The sequence below is a fragment of the Phoenix dactylifera genome, chromosome 14 (assembly GCF_051530095.1).
Source record: "Phoenix dactylifera cultivar Ajwa chromosome 14, Ajwa_hap1_PhDact_Kaust_v1.1, whole genome shotgun sequence".
Classification (NCBI taxonomy): Eukaryota; Viridiplantae; Streptophyta; class Magnoliopsida; order Arecales; family Arecaceae; genus Phoenix; species Phoenix dactylifera.
In genome coordinates, this window is record NC_143203.1 from 22,559,769 (window position 1) to 22,582,896 (window position 23,128).

Here is a 23,128-nt window from a genome sequence, read left to right on the forward strand (position 1 = left end):
CCGTACCCATACCGATGGGTACCGATATCGGTACGCCAGTGTTGGTACGCCTAGCGTACCACGTACCATACCGTACCGACACTCGGTACGCCTATGCTAGTGCGGCACCGGTACGGCGAACCTTGATCCAAGGGAATCTGAAAGACAAGGAAGCAATGGTAATTATGTGGAGCATAGATTCTTAGAAGTATTCAAACACAAAATTAAAGTCAGCATTTGTGGATTTACAAATATAAAAAAATATGGAAGCTTACAATGGAGGTGAACCTAATCGCGCATTAAGGGTAAATAGTAGTATTTGTGGCAAAGTAATAAGTCTATAAAGAAACTTTCATAGTATGTCTAGGCATGCTGCCCTCCATGTTTTGGACAAGGAACGACAATTTTCTAATTTCTACATGATATCATTCCTATGAGCAACTTGTTTGACAAAATCATCAGATTGTATGGACGCTCTTCTATATATTTCTCTCAATTCATGACTACAGATTAGGGGTTCCATTTATGGCTTCTTTGCAACTTAATTTATGCATATAGAAACCTACTAATGGTCATACCAATAACATTCAATAGTATCTTGTGTTATTGCTTAATTGCATAGGTATTGCTAACTGCTAGCAAAATTTTTTACCTTGAATTTTGGATTGTTTTTGAATTTGATTTTTTTGCCAATAATTTGCACAGTAAAGATGAACATTATTCCCTATGGGAAGGTTTCCTAGATGATGATGAAGAAACTTCTTGCATATGCAACTATGCATCATAGTTAATTCTAGTTCCTTAATATTTGAACCCTAGCTGATATATACACCAGCAAGCCAATAGCAAATTTTTATTTCTTATCTAAGAATTCATCTATACAGCCGGTGACTATCTGTTTCCTGCTAGAAGATCATTATTCCATGTATTCTACTGAGTCAACCAATAAACTCAGATTTTGATTTATGAACCGTAAATGACTTTGACATGCATGAGCATCAGCACTTGACTTCTGTGGAGTGCACATTTTTATTGCCTGTGTCTATGAACATTATAAATAGTTATTTTATATATTCTTTGCAGTATGAAGATCTAAGAGAACTATGTGCCGATTCAAGAGCAAAGGCTGCTGTCCTTGCCGAGATGGATGCTGTTGGAAAGCAGGCTCAGGTAACTCCATACCCCCTACCTCACATAACTTAGCCTACCTTTCCGGAGTGTTAGTGGTCTTGACATTTTGTACTCCAACTGTGACAGCTGAGAGGTTTTGAATTTGCCAAAGCTGTTACTTTGACATTAGAACCATTCACTTTGGAAAATGGCCTTCTTACTCCAACATTCAAGGCATGTCCCTCCAACCTAATACTCTTTCATCTAAGAATCATAGTTGAAAGAAGATTTACTGTAATCTTAATTTCTATCTGTTCCCAGGTCAAGAGACCTCAAGCAAAGGCTTATTTTGCAAAGGCAATTGCAAATATGTATGCTGAGTTATCTACATCTGATCCATCACCAAACAAACCATCATAATTCTCATCAGGATCGCTTTTTTTCCTCCAAGAAACTGATGAGAGAACAGAATCAGAAACAAATGAAGCCAACTGCAGGTATCACAATGGCTCTGCCCATGACAAAACATAGGTGAAATGGGATAGTATAAAGTGTAAGTTATTATAGTGGCTACCTTTTCAACGTGCGAACATGACATTGTTTTCTTAAAGGGAGGAGCAAGTCCTGTAATGATGCCAACTCCATCTGCACTTCGACAAAATACATGATATTATTCATGAGCCCTCTAGTAAAAGTAGGCCTATAAGATTTAGATTCCTTGCAACTTGTGCAGCAGTATATTTCTATGTCATGATACAAAAGCCTCTGAGCTGCTCCCAAGTTAGGCTCATTTTAAGCATGCTATATCCTGTGAAATATAAACTTTTTCTTGGTGCCCCTTATTATTGATAGAGATGGAAAGTTTGGAAACAGGGAAGTACATCATTTGAAGGTAATGATAGATCTACAATTCCATTTCATTGACATCACTCACGCTGAATATTGGCCGAATACCTGAAAGGGATTGATCTCTTGTGCATGACGATCACGTAGTGACTTCTTATGGTAACACAAATGGGGAAATTTTTTTCTTGGAGGTTATATAAATATCTTCATATTCTCAATGCCTATTGTTCTATGCGAAAAAGCAAATCCAACTCCAAGCAAAAAAAGAGAGCAAATCCAACCTTTTCTTAAAAACCAATAACTAGATAATTTTTTAAAGGCAAAATCCATTTTTTAAAAATAACGGCTTCAAAGGAATTTGTTATGTGAGGATTTTGGCATTACTTTTTCGATTAAGTGGCGTTATCGGTAAATGTCGGTCTTATTCAAAGACATGGAAAGAATTACTTAAAACTCCCAAGCCTTACGTTTGTACATCTATCCTCCTCCCTCTTCTTCCCCTCTCTCCAGCCCCTGGTTATAGGCATGCTTTTCCTTGGCTGCTGCCCCCCTGCCTCTATTTATAGGCAGGGTAGGTTGACTAATTAAGTAGGTTAGTGCCTTAGTGGGCGCAATAGGTGACTCAGCTACTTATGGGGAGCAGGTTCCTATGGTCAAACGGATTTGGTTGGATCATTTCTTAAATCTTAAGATATAATAAATTTGATTATTATCAAAATATTGTTAAAATCCAAAAGTTCGGAAAGAATGTCTTACAAATTTGTCTTGAAGATACATTAGTTTTCGGTACAATTCAGCACTTGGCATTTTTAAAAGAGTCATTATTTCAAGCGGTCACACTTATATATATATATATATATATAGAGGGAGGGAGGGAGGGAGGGAGAGAGAGAGAAAGAGAGGTTGAATTCTTACCAAAATTCGGTGAGTCCTAGTTCTTTGTAAGTTTTTATACTTCTCAAAAAATCTGCTTATCTTAAATTATATTTTACCAATTTTAGAAAGCTCGAATTTTTTTAATAAAATAATGTGAAAAAATGATGGCTTTTTCCTTCCCTCAATATAGAGAATCAAAAACTAATTTGATTGAATATTAAGAGTTTAAAAAAGCATGTATATAGTTCATCTACAATTTATGAATTTTTATCTTGGTTGTGTACTGGAAAGACTTTAGGTACTTAGCCAAAAAAATTTACATAACATCTTTTGATTAGTCTTTATTATAAGATGCTGAATTGTTAAAAATAATATCAAACAAATCATGCACACAGCTTATGTGGATTAGAAAATATTGTAATATGGGCTTTTTTTTTTTTTTTGTAATCTCTAGTTTGTTGGGGATGTTAGGAAAAAGTATGCGCAAACCTAAATAACATCTTCTGGCCGATTTTTTTTCCAATTTTCTGACTTATCTTATTCATAATTTAAAATTTAAGAATCTTTATACCTTCATCATCAACAATAGCAGTAAGATAAGCAAAAGGGTTATCATTTTAAATCAGCCTATCAATATAAAAACATATCAATACTTTCATCCAAGAACATAATTTTCATGGAAGCATAGTTTATATGCCTAACTAAAAATTCATCTTCAGTCAAAGTAGGTCTTCGGAAGGATCAGAATATTTTGAACAGCATAAAAATATTCAAAATATCCATATAATATAAACTAAAATTAATGCTATCGCATTTAACACCGCTCATTCTCGTGCCATAACTATATTCAATAATTTAGATTATTCCTTTTTCACTACATGTACTCAAATACGGCAAAATACCTAAAAAATATCAATTAATATATTAGAATAAAGCACATCGATGCTATGCGATGCTCCTCCAAGCAGCAAAACTACTTAACCAGCCGCACGTGCGAGTTGCGACCGGAAATTACAATATTTACGAATAATTCAAACGTACTCTGGGACTATATGATCGCACGTGCGAAAGTTGGGTCCACGGAACGCGCACTCTCCTCCTCATTTCTTCCTCCCCTTCTTCCATCTTTCCCAAGCACGCGAATTAGGGCACCCACCGCCGCGTAATTCCCTGGTGACGGAGCCCCGCTCTCTTTAAACCGTCCTCCCCTCCCCTCCACCGCGGCGCAGGCGATCGCCGCCCCCTTCTCCTCCTCCTTCCATGGCGACCAACCCCGCGACCGTCGGCGGTCGCACCAGCGTCCGCGTCGTCGTCATCGGCGACCCTGGCACCGGCAAGTCCAGCCTCATCGTCTCCGTAGCCACCGAGACCTTCCCCGAGAACGTCCCCCACGTCATGCCTCCTACCCGCCTCCCCGCCGACTATTACCCCGATCGCGTCCCCATCACCATCATCGACACCTCCTCCAGGTCGCTTTCTCGATCCCCTTACCTCCCGTCTCGTGACCTGATTTTGGGTTCTTGATCTTGGAAACTCGATCTTGCAGCCCGGAGAACAAGACCAAGCTGATCAGCGAGTGCCAGATGGCCGACGCCATCGTGCTCACCTACGCCTGCGACCGACCCTCCACCCTTGACCGCCTCAGCACCTACTGGCTCCCGGAGCTCCGCCGCCTTGAGGTTCTTGGCCTCCCTTGTGCATCAAGTGGCCTCCTTTTTGGTTTTCTTTTCAGAAGAACCTTGCTAGATTATAGACTTCTTGTTCTTGATTTGGATGGGCAGGTTAAGGTGCCCGTGATCGTTGTTGGCTGCAAGCTGGATCTGCGGGACGAGCAGCAGATGAGCCTGGAGCAGATCATGTCGCCGATCATGCAGCAGTTTCGGGAGATCGAGACTTGCATCGAATGCTCCGCCCTCCGGCAGATTCAGGTGCACCACCCATCTTTATCGTCTCTATTTGTTTATTTGGCGTGTCTGCCCCTGAACTGTAATCAGGGACGTGGTATTACAAGCAGGAATGCTATTTTCTGTGATTTATACCTTGTCGAGAATTAATCTTTATGTGTAGCCAGTTCCCACTTAAGCAAAAGATGCTCGCTTATGCTGTGTTGACAATCTGCTACATTAGTGTTTGCAATTCTTCTCAGTAGTTCTTGCTCAGTATCAAGCAATTCTTTTCAGTCATGCTTGCTCAGTTTTTGATCAGAGGATATCTTTGTTTGTGGTTTTGTTGAGGTATCATACTTTAATTGGTGAATGATTTTGTTTGTTATGTTTGGTCCGATTTCTTCTGTAACTCATGCCTGTGGATCGAGGTTCCTGGAATGCTGAGGCTGTCTTTCTGCAGGTTCCTGAGGTTTTCTATTATGCTCAGAAGGCAGTGCTTCATCCGACTGCCCCACTTTTTGATCAAGAGATGCAATCATTGAAGCCTCGATGTGTGAGGGCTTTGAAACGGATATTCATTCTCTGTGACCATGATAGAGATGGAGCTCTCAGTGATTCAGAGTTGAATGAATTTCAGGTTGGTTTACATCATGATTTGCATTTGGTTGTTCTTCTTTAGGATTATAGACTACTTACCAGCTAACTGTTTCTTGCCGAATATCTCCCTTGGTCCGCTTTTGAAATGTATAGCTTGTAATATTTGTTCAGGTTAGATGTTTTAACTCTCCTCTGCAGCCTATTGAAATTGTGGGTGTCAAGAAAGTTGTGCAAGAGAAGATGCCTGAAGGGGTTAATGAGCATGGTCTTACGTTGACTGGGTTTCTCTTCCTTCATGCGCTTTTTATAGAAAAAGGCCGTCTTGAAACAACATGGACAGTGTTGAGAAAATTTGGATATGACAATGATATTAAGCTTAGGGATGATCTCCTTCCATTAGCATTTAAACGAGCCCCTGATCAGGTAATCTTGTTGATTATTAATGTGCCGTTAAACTTTTATTTAAGTTGAGAACACATGTTTGAATATTATTTTATTATTTTAAACTGAGGTTGTGACATAGGTCATTGTGGGAAGGCACAATTACTTTGTAAAAATAACCAGGCTAGTACTTTGCAATGGTGACATGACAGCTTATTTTCAAGTTATTTGATGACAATGATGATTAGTAATTCTAGAATAAAATAAGATATATACAATTGGACTCACTTCATTACAACCTGCCAAGTTGGAGTTATATTACTTTCTTTTCAAAAGTTATTACGCATTGTCAGTTTGAGAAACTGTTAGTTTTTTCCTGGTTAAATTTTTTTATTTTAAATTCTATGCTTCTCGAATATTTTTGCATAGTTTAAAAAAGATACATATTGATTTAATATGCTAGTTTTAAAATAGAAAACAAAACATTGATTCTGAAATAAGGTCAAATATCATACTCAGGCCCTTGTGGGGTGAATCTTTGGCCTTACTTGTTGAAATTCCTGAAAAGAAGGGAGGAAAATAGTTGCTCTTATTACTGATAAATGTGCATAGGATTTCATGGGACAGATGCTCATTTTCTATTTTGTATCTTTTTGTAGAGTGTGGAGCTGACAAATGAAGCTGTGGAGTTCTTGAAAGGAATTTTCTTCATGTTTGATATTGACAAAGTATGATTTGCTTTACTTTCTCTTTCCTAGATAATACCAAAAGTTTCTCCCTGCTCAATTATCTTGTGATATTTATCTCCTTCTCCAAAAGTTACATGATTTACTGCTTAATTTAAAAATTTTACCAAAAGTTTCATAATTTCTCTCATAGTTTAAAGAATTTTGTTGGCAAATATGCATGCTTTCAGTTCTATATTGATTTGTCGGATAATGATGTAGTTATCTGCTTAACAAGTCAAAGCTATAGTGTTTTACAACTTAATCATGTAGCAATATGCTTTGTTTCTCATGTTAGAGAAATTTCCTCATCATGTTCTTGGCTTTGTATCCTAGAAAATGGCTTCCATAACTCTAGCTTGACTGACCCAAATTATGTTCACTGCACTCATACCATAATTTTCAATAAACAAGATTTATTTTTCCTGTCTTGATCAAATTCTGCCAGTTTGATTGGTGCACCCCCAATCTTCTATTGTTCCATAAAAATTACCAAAATGAATCACATGTTCTCGATCTTAAAGGTGCATGCTCGTATCTTTTTGTCAGTTGGATAGTGAAGGCATGATAAAAAAACACCTATCTTATCAGGATCTGAAAAAATAAGAATAACTTCAATTTAGTGGATCATGATCAAGAACCTCTGCATTTGAATGAGGATGAAGTATTCCTCAGATTTGTCGAGGTAGTTTTGCATGGACACAGATACGAGAATCGAATTTGGATGCGTATTCAAGTGTCTGACTCGATGAGAGGGAGGAAGGATGATACTGGGATATTTAGATTAACATATAATTTTAACTAAATTATATATATATATATACACATGTCCACCTTTGCATATTTGTTTGTTTAAACATTAAAAAGAGATACTAAAAATATATTATTTGTTAAGATCTTTCAACTTACATGTTTCTTATTCAAATATCTCAATTGAATAAAGGACATAAGAAAAATAATATTTTACAAACTTAATATTTTGCAAACTTGTTTCACTACCTACTTGATCTAAAATGAATAAATACTCACTCCTAACATCAAAATAGGGGATTAAATTGATTGTTGGATCAACAAAACTTTATTAAGTATCCAAGTGTCTGATCATGTGGATGTGAGTGTCTAGATATCACAGTGTCTAGGCAGAAAGTTGGTCTTTTAGAGGAGCATCGATCAGTTTATCATTGATATAATTCAAAACGTCAGGTAATCATGTTTTAATTTTCTCCCTTGGCAGTAAAATAGGACAATTGAGATCTTCTTCTAGATCTTATAGTTATTGATTCCTTGCAGTTGTATGCTTCTGTTCCTTTAGAGGTTGATGGACCACCATATATGTTTTTTTTTTCTTGTGCCATACTTGTGAATTGCTGAAGTCAACCAAGTAAACTTACTTTCTCAATTGTTAGCAATTAACTTGATAACTATTATATTGTAGAATTGCATGGTTTCTTTAATAGTTAACACAAACCTCCAAGGTAAACTCTGGACTTGACATATTTATCTTGATAGCTTCTCCATCTAATCCTTTCCCATTCCTCTAATATTCCAAGTTGCATGAACCCGTTTATATATCCATCATATCTTATATAAGCAATCTTCTACATAAACTTTTTTTCTCATCAGCTTTGCATCTAGGCTTCGACCCTTCTCTGTTGCTTATTTGCTGTGAGGTAATGCCATCTTCCAATTCTAATGAATTATTTCCTACACAATTCGTGGAAAGGATTTGGATAAATCTTGTCATTATGCTTTGTCAAAAGTGCTGAATTGACTGCTTCTGTAATGTTTCAAAAGTTATTTATTTTTGGTAATTGTATTACATTCCAAATCTACAAATGGAAGAAAGAAACTTGAACATCTGCTGCTCCTCTCACTGACAATTTTGTGAACCTTTGACTGTTTTATCTTTTCAACCCATAAAGATCTTTCTGGCCACCACTTGTCAAAGAACATTTGCACTCTAGGCAGTAACATGAAGCTCTAAATTCTCACGTGTTTATTGGTTTCCTGTATATAAGAAGCCCTGATTTTTTTTGCCCTCTTTTAAATTAATAATTGGAAGAGATCAATTGAGATAATTGTTTCAAATTAAAGCTTGAAAAATGGCAGTTTTTTTTTACGGGCCAATAATTTCAGCGCTTTGTGTGGTTCTGGCTTTTCAAGAACTTTTTGTCTTTCTTATGCTTAACAGTTGCATTTCTCATTAAGGTTGGATTTTAGCAATCCCTTGCTTGTTTTGTTGTTTTAGTATTTGTGCATATGCATGCCTGTCTCTTTTGGTGGAGGTTGGGGGGGGGGGGGTTAATCTGATCTTACTAAGCTGCAGAAGTCCATGGGCCTTTTATGCTGTGCCTAATAGTTTCCTGTTCTGGTTGCTTGTATTTTTTGCTAACAGGATGGGGCTCTGCAACCTGCTGAACTTGATGATCTGTTTTCAACTGCACCAGAGAGGTAAATATTGTTCTCTCTCTCTCTCAAAAAAAAGAAGAAATAGAAGCTAATTTATTATTATTATTCCTTTTGCTTTGTAAGGACTGCTTTCATTGTTTACTGTAAGCAAGTCACTGTCTACAAGCATTCATTACCTAACAGTTCGTTAATATTTGACTAGAAGAAGCCACATTGCAGGGTGTATTTGCTGCTAATTATCTTGCACCTTGTATTTATGGTTGTAGGAACTTCTCATATAGAAGCAACTTGTTTTTCCATTTGTTATGATCTATTCATACAATTGATGACCGCAGCAGTAATTGGTGTAAAAATTGCTATACTTAGAAGTCAGTTGAAACATATTGGCTTTAAAATCGTGAAAAAAATCTGGTTTACTGTTTGAAGTGACTGTTGGCATGTATAATTTTTAACCAACTCTATATATTCTTGATTTTAGTTATCCAACTCTATGTATCCTTGATTGTTGTTTTCTTACAATTTTCTCTGCTACAGCCCTTGGTCTGAAGCTCCTTACAAGGATGCTGCAGAAAAGAACGTGCTAGGAGGATTGTCACTTGAAGGATTTCTTTCTGAGGTGCTCACCATTGATTACCATTGACATTATAATGCACGTAAAATGTCTTTATAGCCTAAGTTGAACGTCAGTTTTTGTTTCATTCTTCCATAGTTCCTGTCGTGGTGATGTAATTTTTTACTGGTTTTATGATAAGCTTGAAATCCCGAACATTTGTCTTTTTAATAGATTTTTTGTTAATTGATGCAGCTTTTTTGCAAATCCAGTGAAAATCTTCTAAAAAATAAGCTGTAATCTACTGTGAAAACTATGAAAAAGCATGGTACTTCTTGTATGTCTGGTGGTTTAGTTTATGCATTTTCTTTATGCTCTTCTACTCAGCAAGTTTGGCGGTTGAGTGCTTTATGTGTTAATTAATATGCATTGTTCTAAATAAAGTGTTAACTCTCCAGCTTAGTAAAAAATGGAATGTTTTGAATTATCACAATCCCAGATGAATCCTTCTTTTTAACAAACCTTTAGATGTTTTTATGGACTTTCAGACTAGCTGATAAATTAGTATGTAGGAAAGGTATGCATTTGTAATGATGCTTTGACTTGTCACAAAAGGAAGCATCTACTGTGTTTGATCATACTAGTCATATCGCTTGATGTCCGTTCAGATTCAACTTTGTTTCATTGATTTAATGTATCTTTAGTACCATATTTATTTAATGTGTCTTTGACAGGACAAATATATTAAATAAATATGTAGCACATAACACATAATCTGGCTGTAGGTCCACATTAACATTGAATATATTTGTGTTTCATATGCTGGTAATGTTCTGGTACTGCATTCAGCACATCATATTCATGTTACATACTGGAAGCTTGGAAGCTCTTTTACTACCACATATGCCCATTCTTTCTCCAATAGCTTCATTCTTATTGAGTTTTTCCATCCGAGGCTTGAAAACTTAGCTTCAGTTTCTCTTATGGCTATTGGCTGAGCCAATCATGACCTACAAAAAATCAGAAAAGGTAAATAAAGTAAGTCAAGAAAATAAATTAGGCATTTAGGCATCAAAAATATATTCGTGTCTTTGGGATATTTGGTTTATCCTTTCAGTGTTTTCCTGATGAAATAATAAAATATTATATATTTTCAATGAAATAGTTAGAAAATGATTTCTATAATTTAGAGTATAAACATCTTTTATTTTTGTTTTTTGACAATGTAACACAGGGCAACTTAAATGTCTATAACAAAGTTGGCGGAACCATCCCGAACCAAGCGGTTCCGGCCGTCCCGAGCCGTACCAGTGGCTCACTGATATGGTTCCGGCAACGAAAAAGAAACCTCCTCCTCTCTCTCTCTCCCTCTCTCCCCCTTCTCTCTCTCTCTCTTTTTTTCTCTCTCCCACGGTTTGTGTGCCGTCTCCTCCATTGGTACGGCCTGGCATGGACTCGTGCCACCGGAGAACCCGTACGGTGCCCGGTACCGGTTCCGCCGACCTTTGCTCTATAACTTGAGTTGTAGAATAGCCAAAACCATGTCAGCAAGTTACTTCTTTATTTTTTGGAACCAATTGTCCAAGTGCTTCTGAATTTTCTGGACTTTTAAAATCTAGGTTAAATGTTTAGGAAAAACTTTGGGAATTCATATAAGTTGAGAGAGGACCGAGAAACTACCTATATGTACAATTATTATCACATTATAAGCCATCTAGGTTTAAGCTTTAAGAGGAACTTTTGGGAATTTGAATATGTTCAAAGAGGACAGAGAAATTACCCATGTGTACCATTCTTTATGCATTATAAACCATTTTCAAGTGAATGTCTAAGGCCCATTGTATCTTTGGATTGGTCTTGGTCAAGGGTGAAACTCTTTTTGTTTGGACTACGGATTCATGTCCCTATGGAACCGACGCATCCTGCCAGTAGCGTACTGTTCCAGGAAGATAGCAATACTTGGGATGGATGCAAGACACTGGTCCCTCTTGAATCAAGATGTCCCCACTATCCCAGTTTCATCCCAACTCTTAGGATGCATGGGGACAGTTGGGATGGTCTGTGAAACATTTTTTTTAATTTGTTTCCTTGCTGTTAATAAGTTTCAGTCTGTTCCAACAGTATTGTCCCATCCCGATTCTGTACTGTATCAGGAGCAACTGAGATGAGGCCTGGTACTGAGATTTGGACCCTTGGTGTGGACTTTCAGCTAAATGTCTTACTGTGCTTCATTTGACTTCCAAATCTTTTATCCTGGACCTTGAATTAACTATGTATTGTTTACTGTATATTCATTTTTTTAATCTGTTTGGCAAATTTTAATTTAAATATTGTCAAGATGCTGTATGGTAATCAAACTTATATCTGTAATCACAGGCATGAATATTTCTACTTAATTAAACTTTTAAATGCCTGGAACCATATATAAATAGATTTAATACAGTCAGAGGGTAAAGTGGTTTCTGTTTTTTTATTAATTTATAGTTTCATTTGTTTCTGGCGCTGCTAAACTACATGATAAGCCTAATCGAAGTTTAGCTGTACTTAGTACTGCTAATGGTTGTATTGTATGCCATAAAAGTGCTTTCATTTTGTTTATACGCTTACCTTATTATTGTCTGGTAAATTTTTCCCATTAAAACTTGATCTTTGAAAGTTTCTGTTCTGTCGCTCGTTTATTAACTAAAATCCTTGTAATTGCAGTGGGCCCTCATGACACTTCTAGACCCAGCAGGTAGTCTGGCGAATCTGATATACATTGGATACCCTGGTGATGCTGCTTCAGCATTTCATATAACCAGAAAAAGGAGATTAGACCGTAAACGGCAACAATCCCAGAGGAATGTTATTCAATGCTTTGTCTTTGGTCCTAAAAATGCTGGAAAATCTGCATTGTTAAATGCATTGGTTGGGAGGTAAGCTTCTTTCAGATTCTCTCTAGTTTGATCTGTCTTCATTTTGTACTCTTCAAAAATTATATCAAGTTTAATAACTTCTATCTATTCAGGCATTTGTCTATTCTGTAATTGCTTATGACTTCTACTTTTTATGTTTAGAACATTCCCTGAGAAGGACACACCAACAACCAGCGAGCGCTTTGCGGCAAATATTGTAGAACTGCCAGGAGTAAGTATGACTTGGTGCAGAAGCATTGATATTTCCCCAAATTATCGTAGACATGTCACCTGCAACTTCTCAACCAACCTTATTTCTCTTTTCCCTCCGCCCAAACATGTTACATAACTCATGCTCTATATTTGAGTAACTTAATTCTTGAACATCAAATTTACAAGAACAGTTTTTTTTGGATGGTGCTCTAAAATGGTTATGATACCATCACAGATATGCTAATTTTTATGTGTATATTTCTAACCCCACATATTAAATTGCTGAGGCCACTTCTATTCTTGCATTTTCATATTGCAGACAGATAATTCTTATGCATGATGCATTGCATAACCATTTAGAACTGTTGTCGAAGACATATGCTTATCTTTTTTCAGAAGTGATTTTGGTATTTGTCTTTAAGCACAAGCCCAAATGATTATATGCGTTAAATCTGAAAGTATAAAAAATAAATCTAAAAAATATTTTAAAATCACTAAAAATAAAGGAAATTTTTTAAAAAAACTGAGGAAACATAGAAAAATTTCTATTTAAATAAAACATATATTATTCTACAAATATGATTTATTTGTCGGTGATATTGTAAAACACGTAGTAGTGTGAGATATCTCAGTACCAAGCCCGCTGAGATCTTATTATTAGTACCAACACAAAATAGTAATTATTGAAACTGCATTGGAAACTGCCATGAAATGGAGATAAACTTGCTCTTAGTTTTCCAACATTTATCATGGATTCTTCCTCACTGATGAGAGTAGGTTAGGTCAAGTGCTTAACTATTTGGGGCCTTTCCTAGATAGAAGATATTTTCAATCCAACCTGGTTTCAAAATTGGAACCATTCTTCCAATATGCTCTCTGTTTCAAGAATCATAGATTAGCATCTTGTTTAGCTACTCCATTTCATATTATACTTTGTTTTTCATATGCCATAATTTTGTCCTGTAATATTCCAAGATACTTATAATCTCATTAACCATTAGCTTTTTGCATAAGGATGCATACTGAAAATGGCACATTAGTTTACTTCTTTCTTGACCTGAGCATACATTTGCACTGCCACCACACTTATATGTACTTTACCTGCTTTCTGTTATATGCTTATCAAAGAAAATTGGGTAAACCTCTTGGCTTTTAAGCCAGTGCAATGATGGCTTGCACAAAGGTTAAAAATTATGTTTGTATTGTATGAACAGATCTGATATAATGCATCGAGTACAAAGTTTGTTTTTTAATATGAATTGCATACCGTGGGAGGTGTCCAATGTTCTTTTGGTTATGTGTTTGTCCAACATGTTGCTATGTACATTCGGCGATAGTGTCCTATGGAAAAAACCTTGTAACCTCTGCACATCCTGTATCTGAATTTCTCATCATATTGAAGCATACACTGTATACATAAGGTATAATCCATAGCATTGTGTAGGTTTAATCAATAGTTTGCACATAAATTTTTTTTTGAATTTTTATTTGTAGTCTAAGTTTTCATTATTTTTGATTGAATTACCTTGGTTACATAATAATGGACTCATAATCATGGGTATAAAAAAATAAATTAAGACTTCAGGGATTTTAAAATGGACTAGATTTCTTGAAACCTTTTTAGATATAGATATGTTTCAAAAAATTTAATCAGATGCTCCTTTAAAACATGAAAAATTCGGTTTGGACAGTAGTTGTGATTGATGTTATCAAGCCCAGTAGCTGGAAATATTATCCAAGATAACTTGTTACTAATTTCATTTCTCTGTACAGTTATTGTAAATATTAATATTAAAATATTAGATAAGCTAATGCAATTTTTTTTAATTAAAATATTAAACTGTTTTGTTAATTGTATGGCTTTAAATATGATGTCACTGCAAATCTCCATATGTTGTTATAGTATCTGTTGAGTCATAAGATTAAGTTTTCTGCCTTGATGGATGGAGCATGTTAGCGCCTACGCACTTCACAAATTCTTATTATCTTACTTTCAAGATTAGCATATTCTATTGTATTAATTACATTATATTTGATGTGTATTTATGAGTAAAGATACATATTAGTGCATTCTAGTAATGTCAATTTAAATGCTATAGGTGACTTAGAATGTATTGTTAGTTTAGAACTGTAGATGAGTTTCCTATGTAGATTAACTGTTTAAACTGTTAAGAGGTTTTGACTATCACTAGTTGACTTTGGTCTACGTTAGAGATGATATCACTAGCTTAATTCTTCCTGGTTTTCAGCATTCTATTGTCTTACTATTCATGCAGATGGAGCCCATGAAGCCAGTTTTCTTTGTATGTACACGAAAACTTTAATAGCCCATATGATCTGTTTACTTGATCCTGCCCTTGGAGTTGCTGTTTGATATGTTATATGATGATATGGTTTCTGGTAGTGAGATGCTTGAAGTCCATGACTGAATCTTTTTCACCGCATAAAGAATAGCATATGGAATACATTGTAATATAATGGTTGCATTAAAGAGTCCTTGCATGTCATTCCACTGCAGTAGGGGAGTTTTTGTTCTGTTCTCTATCTAATTACATGATATGGTATCATTTTTAAGGGAATAAAAAAGACACTAGTAATGCGGGAGGTACCAGAAGATGAAGTCAAAATGGTGCTGTCTAATAAGGAGTCCTTAGCAGCTTGTGACATAGCTGTATTTGTTCATGACAGGTACTAAACCTGCCCATCTTACTGTATGTTTTTCATGTGGTATGTTTGATTGACTAATTTCCATATATTAACTCTAAAGTGGCGAGCTTGTGCTATGTAAGTGTTTGCAATACTGGTTTCTGATTAGACAGTATTAGATTTGTCCCAATTTTAAGCTTGCAACAAAGGTTCCCCTTTGGATGATTTAGAAAGATATAGAGAATAATAAACCAATCTACTCTCATAATTAAGTTCCCACTCATCTCGTTTGTTTTTTCCATCGTTAGTCAAATAATGCATGCCTAGGTGGTCATTCCGTGGCTGTTAATGGGTATCCGTTCATCTATAATGATTGTGTAAGGATTTGTGTGGGCGTGTGTTTAGTCCTATATTGGCCATGCACTGGGTAGATTTGGGACACTTATACAGGGACAAGGAACTCATACAATACCTTTCGACTAGCCTTTTTGGGTGAGGTCCTGGATTGTTACAATGATATCAGATTGGATCTAGTTCATGGTCCATATGGATTATGAGACAATACAACGCAGGTTTATTTGGATTGACTATGAGCTGATTGTGGTTTTTGTGACTAGATTTATAATATTTGTGATCAGATATGAATGGATTTAGTCCCTTAGCTTGGTAAGATCGTTGGGGCTTGAACTGGGAGAGTATGTGAGATCCTGTGCGAGTATATGTTTAGTCTTTCATCGGCTATACTTGGGTAGATTTTGGATACTTATATAGGGTTAAGAATCTAAACAACACCTTCTGGCTAGTCTTTTTGGGTGAGATCCTGGGTTGTTATAGATTGCTTCTGGGCAGACTATTTTTGTGCATGGGAATGGATTGCTTTATGCCATTTCACATGATGACGAGCTACTAAGTAATGATATTTTTTTTCTTTTTTCCTTTTTCTTTTCTATTGTTGGGAATTGGGCTCTACTGGATTGGTTTTGGATCTATTTACATGGTTTAACAGGTTGCTGGTCAAAAGCCACTATAATAAGCAAAACTTGTCAGCTGGTTACTTTAACTAGATTAGAGTCATCATATTTCGGCCTGTTAGGTTGGGAATTTCCCTTTCTTTTCTTATCTCTGCTTCTCTCTTCCACCACCATTATTCTTTTAAAACACTCTTCATGAATCCATAAACATGTTTCATTATTTCTCATGTTTTCTCTCATTTTTGTACGCCTTCATATTTTTAAGGACAACCTTGCTGTAGGTTTACTAGGCAACAACTTATTGATGATAAGTTGAAGCCATCAGTCTTATGTAGCATAGATTGAGGTTGTGGCCAACTTGGAGTTGGTTTTGGAGTTTCAGCCGGAACTAACTTATATGGCCAAAAACATTGTATTCATGACCTTTTTATGCCATATTTTTGCCTTTTCTTCATTTTTCAAATGAAGTATTTTATCTAGATTAAACATACAATTTTGCAATTTTTTGAAAAACTTGGAAGCATTGCAATGCCCAAAGAGATTTATGAGTGAATTTTTTTGTGTTGCTTTCTCCACTCTAACTTCAGATGTTATGGGCATCTAGATTTTAATATGTTCAATGGCCATCCAAAGTGAAATGATAGATTTCAGTCTAAACATGATTGTCTTTGACATTATAGTTTACGGATTACTTTATATGATTGTCCTAGTTCACTACTGCTAAATTATACATCTTAAGGTCCCAAATGATATATTATTATTGTTTTAGTTATATCTGTTTTTCTTGAGTAAATTTATTTTTATTTCTTATTCCTTTGTTCTTAATTTTAGTTGTTCCTTAGTTTACAATTTCAACTTAAACAACCTAAGATACTGAAACTGAAACCCATTTTTCTAAACCAAAGCAAAACTCAATTTGATAAGTAGTGGACTGTTAACTATGAGGACTTTAAGGTTCCACTTCGTCCTGAAGTATTTCATAAGGCCGATCTCTTCATATTTTTACTCTAACCTCTTTATTGAGATTCCTTCCTAAATGTTTGAGGTTGCCAGTAAACCTTACTCAGTTACCACCATTTCTTTCTTGTTTTTTAAATGGATATGGATATGATCTATGTGACATCTTTTTATATGAGCACTTCATTTTTACTTTACGATGTCCAAAGGTGGCCTTGCCATGCAAGAATATATTGATGAAATGATGCATATCCTCTGTATTGAAAGAAAGCTCCATTTCAAGGCACATTATATGGCAAAATCATCGTGTCGAGGTATTTCCTGATGCAAATTCAGCTCTTTATTGATAGAGAACTATGGTTGGTATTATCAAGAAGCAAGAAATAGCGTTCAATTAATTTTAATGTAGACTGTAGAATCCAAATATCTTGCGATGGCAACTTATTGTGGGAGCTGTTCATGTTTAATCACTTCTAGCAGAGTTAAAGGTCATGGTTAAAAAATCACTGGAGTTTGCATTGTAATAATCAAGCTGTATGTATTGCAAATATATCCCATTGTTCATTGGAGAAGTATTCACAATGAAGAAGATTGTCACTTCATCGAGGAGAAGACAGAAGTGATTACTTCTCAGGAAGTTTGCAAGCTTGTCTGGGTGTACCTTCATGTTTTCATGTGTGTGCATGCACTGTTTGACTGTATATGAGCGACCAATCTTATGCTGGATTTATTTCTTGTCGAGGGATCACTAAAACAAAAGTTTGGGACACTGAGTCACCGCTACAGACTATTATATATTCTACAATAAGTATTTCTTGTTGCCCATTTCATGCCTGTATGGTTCAAAAACTTCAGAGAGTTCTCTTGCTACATCATGTGGCATATATTGCTGTTATTGTCAACATATGCCCTGACTTAATTTCTGCATGCTTAAACTAATATTAAGGTATCATTTTTGCCTCGAGACCTAGGTTTTCAACATTAAATTCCCAGTTATTTCTTTTCTAGTAATTATTGAATCATTCTATTTCTTGCGATTCCATTTGTAGCAAGGCATGCTTATGATGTATGTTTTTTTGTTTCTGCAGTTCGGATGAGATCTCATGGAGGAAAGCCAAAGATTTGCTTGTGCAAGTTGCTAGTCATGGAGAAAATACCGGCTTTGAGGTTCCTTGCCTTATTGTTTCTGCTAAGGATGATCTTGATCCATATCCCCTGGCCATACAGGATTCGACAAGGGTATGTTATGTTTCTTGCTGCCTTTGACATTTGTAATTTGTGACTATATCTTGAAATCTTGTTCTTATTCCACCTTCTTATGTGGAAAATCACAACTTTATCCATATTTATTCTCAAGGCCATAGTGTGTTGTTGTTAAACTAGTATTAAAATATTACCTGTAGCAAGGTCCGCCGTACCGGTACCGGTCGGCGTACCGGTGGCCGATCGAACCGGTACGGTACCGGTCCGGTCTGTTACGTACCGGCTGGTACCGGTCCCGTACCGGCCGGTACGCGGTGGTTTCAAAAACCACAGCGCGCGGCGCTGTGGTTCTAAAAAAAAAAAAAATCGTACGAGGCCAGTATCGGCCGGTACGGGCTCCGAACCGGCCGGTACGGGCCCGAACCGGCCGGTACGGGCCCGAACCGGCCGGTACGCACCCGTACCGGCCGGTTCGGATAAAAAACCGGAAAATACCGGTTTTTTATCCGTTCCGGTACCGGTCCACGGCCGGACCGGTACGTACCGGCCCGTACCGGCCGGTACGGGCCAGTACGGCATTCCATGACCTGTAGAATGTTTGCCTTATATTATACAGACTAAGGGATTATTTGTATATCCACCACATGACCATGCACATGGTTGTGATTTTGATATCATTGATTGTTACTAACATTTAATATGCTTCATTTTTGTTCCAACTTTTTTTTTCTATTAACTTTTGAATTGTGCACTGGAAGCTCTCATGTTGGTATATCTCACTGATCTTACTGTTGTCTGTTTACTTAATTGTGCACCTTTAGTAAGTGACCAATTGTCTTGCGTTCTGGGGTATGTGCATTTTGTTGATCTGCTAAAGACACTTTTTTTCACTTATTTTGCTTCAGGTAAGCCAGGACATGGGAATAGAGACACCTATACCTATCAGCATAAAGTTAAGAGATTTCAATAATGTATTCCTTAGGATAGTTACTGCTGCACAGCATCCTCATCTGAGCATTCCTGAAACTGAAGCTGGAAGAAACCGCAAGCACTATCGCCGGCTTGTGAATCGTTCCCTCATGTTTGTTTCAGGTATTGTTTTCTTCATGGCAACGCCTACCATGGCTAGGAAATATTCATTTTGCATGGTAACGTTTGGTTATGCACAATCACATCTACTAAAATTCTCTGAGTGTGTTATATCAGGACAAAAAATTGGTGATAGATCTGTTGGTATTAGTTATATTCTTCAGATGCCTAACTTATTAATAAGTTAGCCATAGAATTCATGTGACTTGACGATTTATGTGACAGAAATTTTTGGACCCTGAACAAAACAATATTATTATCGCTTCCATGAAACCTAGGAATTTTCTGTAGGGCCCAGTTGATGTCGTGTCCCCGAAAAGGTAATGCCACATTTGCTGCCCAAGTTTCTGTCCCACATCTGGTTCCTTGTACTGAAGGAAATTTTACATTTGGCAGATGATTGTTTATTCTTTTGGAATTCTTTTCTAATATAAATTTATCTGTTCAGGATATAAGTTTATTTGTTCAGGATATAAATTTATAGTCATCGTTGGTTGATTTCTTCTGGTGTTATAAATATGTATGATGTTTCATATGGTCCTTAATAGTGGCTCCTTTTAGAACTGGATTCATTATCAGTTAATTTCATTCCCAAATTGATGAAATACCTGAAAATGTAAACAACTCGTTATGCTATAAATAGCAATTATTTTGTGTTTTATACGTTTACTCTTTATATCCATTTCCATGTATCCTTCATGTCCATCTTGATCTTTTGCTGCATGTAATGGAAAACAATTTCCTCTATAGTAGTTGGCCATACTTCACCGCCTAAACTCATTAGTCTTTGTCGACTAGATAAATGCCAATCAACCTTTTGAATTAATAAAAAATCTAGACCAAGGTTACTGACCCATAACATCCTGTATTGACCGTACTGTACAAGTAAGGTACTGATGGTTTGGTATATAATCTAAATTGGTTTGTACTGGTCCTGGCAAGGTATGTCATACCGGTACTAGTGGGCGTACCGGTCGCCTACTGGACCGGTACGGTTTCGGTTTGGACCGGTTTAAACCGGTACCAGACCGGCCAGCTCCTTTCCGCGGAAGCGGGTGCGCCCAATTGGAGCCGGAGAAGAAGAGAAGGAGAGAGCGAGTGGGGGAGGGAGGGAGGAGAGTCCTCTATCGCCCACGGAGGGGCGGGGGAGCATGCAGTGTTTGGGGGGGGGGGGGGAGCCCGCGGGGGCGCGGCGGAGGCCAAGGCCACGGCCGTGTCCCCTATTTCTTTTAAAACAAGGGACACGTTCTTGGCTTCCGCCGCGCGCTTGCGGGCTCCGCCGGCCCCCCTCGGCCTCCGTCGGCCCCCTGCAGTCCTCCGCGGGCGGCGGAGGCCTCTCCTTCTCCCTCCCCCGCTCGCTCTCTCCTTCTCTTCTTCTTCCCCGGCTCCGGCTAGGTTCGGCATCTACGGGCCATGTACCGGTTTCCACGATTCCGCCGTATCGGTCAGGGTCCGGATCAATATGGGACGTGCTGAATTGGCCGGTTCAGCATATCATGCTGCCTGGTTTCATGTGGTACCGTGGCTGGGAGTGAGAAGAAGTATTGGAAGCTTGTTATACGGGATGTGTACTTCATTGTACCTGGTCGTACCATACCAAATCGATGTTGTACCGAGAATTGGGCGATTTCGTGGTTGAGAGTGAGAAAAAGTGTTGGGGGCCTGTTGTTCATGATGCATCCCTTACCACACCGATCGTACCATTTCAGACTAGTAATGTGTCAGTATGGTTCTTGTTACTAGTTTTGTTGATCATTAGAGTTTGTTCACGGGATTTAAATATTGGTGCATACTGGCCGTACTAGCAGGGTATCGATACTAGCAAACCCCTTAGTACTAGTCCATACAAACATATGGTATATAACTTCCTAATGCTATATTAGCATCAATTGGCACACCATGTCTGAACATGGTACTATGCTGTACCTGTTTGTACCATATTGGTATGGGTATTTCAAACCTTGTTTTGTTTTCTATATATTTCTTGTAAATCGCTCGTCAAACATATTTATGTTTCTTTTTGTATTACGATGCAAAATGTTATAATAATTAATAATATTATATTATTATAACTTTATATTATATTATATTATATCATATCATATCATAAAAGATTAATCTCTGTTTCTGTAGAATCTTCACTGAAATGGAAACAGCTTCTCAGGTTTTTTCAATTAGAGCTTTTGCCTAAGAGCTCCAAATTGAAGCCTCCCCTAGTAGACTTTTTTTTAAGTTTTTGGAGGGGGTAGAAAGTTGTTCCAAAATTTTTACCAAAAACTTTGAAATCATCCAAAAGAGCTTTTGGCTCTCCAACTGCTACACCAAACAGGGCCTTATTATATTAAAAGAGTCTATCTCTTTACCTCCCAAGATGCTGACTCCATGATTGAAAGTGACAAGTACTGCAGAGTCTTTTTTTTTTTTTTGGGGGGGGGGATGTGTTTTGTTGGAAATTTCTGAGTTTCTTCACCATATATATCTACAGTTATCTGTACAAATTATTCCATTAGATCTTATCACATGCAATGGGAAGCTGTGATCAATATCCACTTATGAATTAGTTTATAATTTAAAAACATGTTTTCCTCTTTCTCATTTCTAGAACTTTGATTTGTCATCCCTTGACATTGAATACGAGACTGAATGTAAGCATATGAGAGCTAGGTATCTCTGGTGAAGATTAACTTTCCTGTGGTATGCTGGCCACCATCTATGGGATTTTTAGCATGCTAAAGTGGTTTGAGATTAGGAGATTTTGATAATAAGAAGGAATGATAAAACTAAGCCATTATCCTATGTGAATCAGATAGGATTAGAGACCTGTTTCTTGATGTCAATAAACCATGCCTAGTCCCATGTTTACATAGCAGTGATAATCATTCATATGTAGAATTAAGAAACAGTCTCCTTTTCATGTCTACTTGTTACCAATAGTTGGTAGTTTCCGTGAGGAAAAAGTAAATTTATTTACCATTTAAAAAGTTGAACCTCCTTATAATTTAATTTATCAGCTGATTGATGTCTCCAATAAAGCAGTTTGTATTCTGTTGCCATTTTTCTTTTTGTGAGGGCTTTCTTCTCTAGTTGTACTTATTTTCTTTTCTGGATGCTACCTCTATTGAAATTTTGTTGGTGGTTTGCCGTTGCAGTTGGAGCTGCTGTGGCAGTTGTGGGACTGGCTGCTTACAGGGTTTATGCAGCTAGGAAGAATACATCAACCTGAGGATCTCCGTTGGTGCCTCAAACCAGCTTGGCAAAAACAGCAGCAGCAGTTCTAGGGTTGCTATTTTTTGGAACTATCCTCCGTCATCCTTTAGTTCTTTTAAGATGTACAGTTGTCACTAGCTTCCATCAAGGCCTGAGCAAAGTTCTTGCTGCCTCAAGTTGTTGGCTTCCTAGATCAGTTTTTGAAATGTTAAATGCTGTTGCTTTGAGCCTTTTATGATGGAAAGCTTTTTAGTTTTTTTTTTGGGTGCATAAGGGTTACCTCTACACTGCAGGCTTTTTTTTTTTGTTAATTCTCATAACTATTCAGTTTTATTCAGGTATCTCGATTTTGAGAAGTTGGTGTTCATGCCTCTTGACTTCCATATACCATGTTTCATGTGCTAGCTCTTTTTTTTCCCGTTTATTCTTGTATCTATTCAGTTTTGTTGGGATACCTTGATTTTTGGGGAGCTGGTTTTCTTGTCTCTGATTTCCATAATAGCATGTCTTATGTGCTAGGGATGAGAGCCTTTTTTATTACGCATGGAGCTATATCATCGTTACCCTGTGGCATTTATATTCGATCCTA

The 23,128-nt window shown here is 37.0% G+C and overlaps 2 protein-coding genes across 4 annotated transcripts in view; both read left to right on the forward strand.

The window, feature by feature from the left end:
- The window catches only part of LOC103705091 (long chain acyl-CoA synthetase 6, peroxisomal-like), a 28,200-nt gene extending 26,273 nt beyond the window's left edge, over positions 1 to 1,927 (forward strand). For both annotated transcript variants that reach the window (XM_017842266.5, XM_008788696.6), the window contains exons 21-23: positions 1,063 to 1,149; positions 1,237 to 1,323; positions 1,411 to 1,927. In XM_017842266.5, coding sequence (XP_017697755.1) covers positions 1,063 to 1,149; positions 1,237 to 1,323; positions 1,411 to 1,509 — 273 coding nt within the window. In that variant the 3' untranslated portion in view covers positions 1,510 to 1,927. The remainder of the gene's footprint in view (positions 1 to 1,062; positions 1,150 to 1,236; positions 1,324 to 1,410) is intronic.
- A 1,938-nt stretch (positions 1,928 to 3,865) lies between these two features.
- LOC103705090 (mitochondrial Rho GTPase 1-like) lies at positions 3,866 to 22,895 on the forward strand. Of its 2 annotated transcripts, none has more exons than XM_008788693.6 (14): positions 3,866 to 4,280; positions 4,358 to 4,490; positions 4,593 to 4,739; positions 5,158 to 5,334; positions 5,466 to 5,717; positions 6,335 to 6,403; positions 8,796 to 8,851; positions 9,344 to 9,425; positions 12,063 to 12,274; positions 12,416 to 12,485; positions 15,042 to 15,154; positions 18,129 to 18,279; positions 19,149 to 19,335; positions 22,482 to 22,895. In XM_008788693.6, exons 1-14 carry the CDS (start codon positions 4,072 to 4,074, stop codon positions 22,553 to 22,555), a joined length of 1,932 nt encoding a protein of 643 aa, XP_008786915.1. In that variant the 5' UTR covers positions 3,866 to 4,071; the 3' UTR covers positions 22,556 to 22,895. The 2 variants fall into 2 exon arrangements, with proteins under 2 accessions (XP_008786915.1, XP_008786917.1); XM_008788695.6 differs by having other exon boundaries at positions 5,493 to 5,717.
- The last annotated feature ends 233 nt before the right edge of the window (positions 22,896 to 23,128 follow it).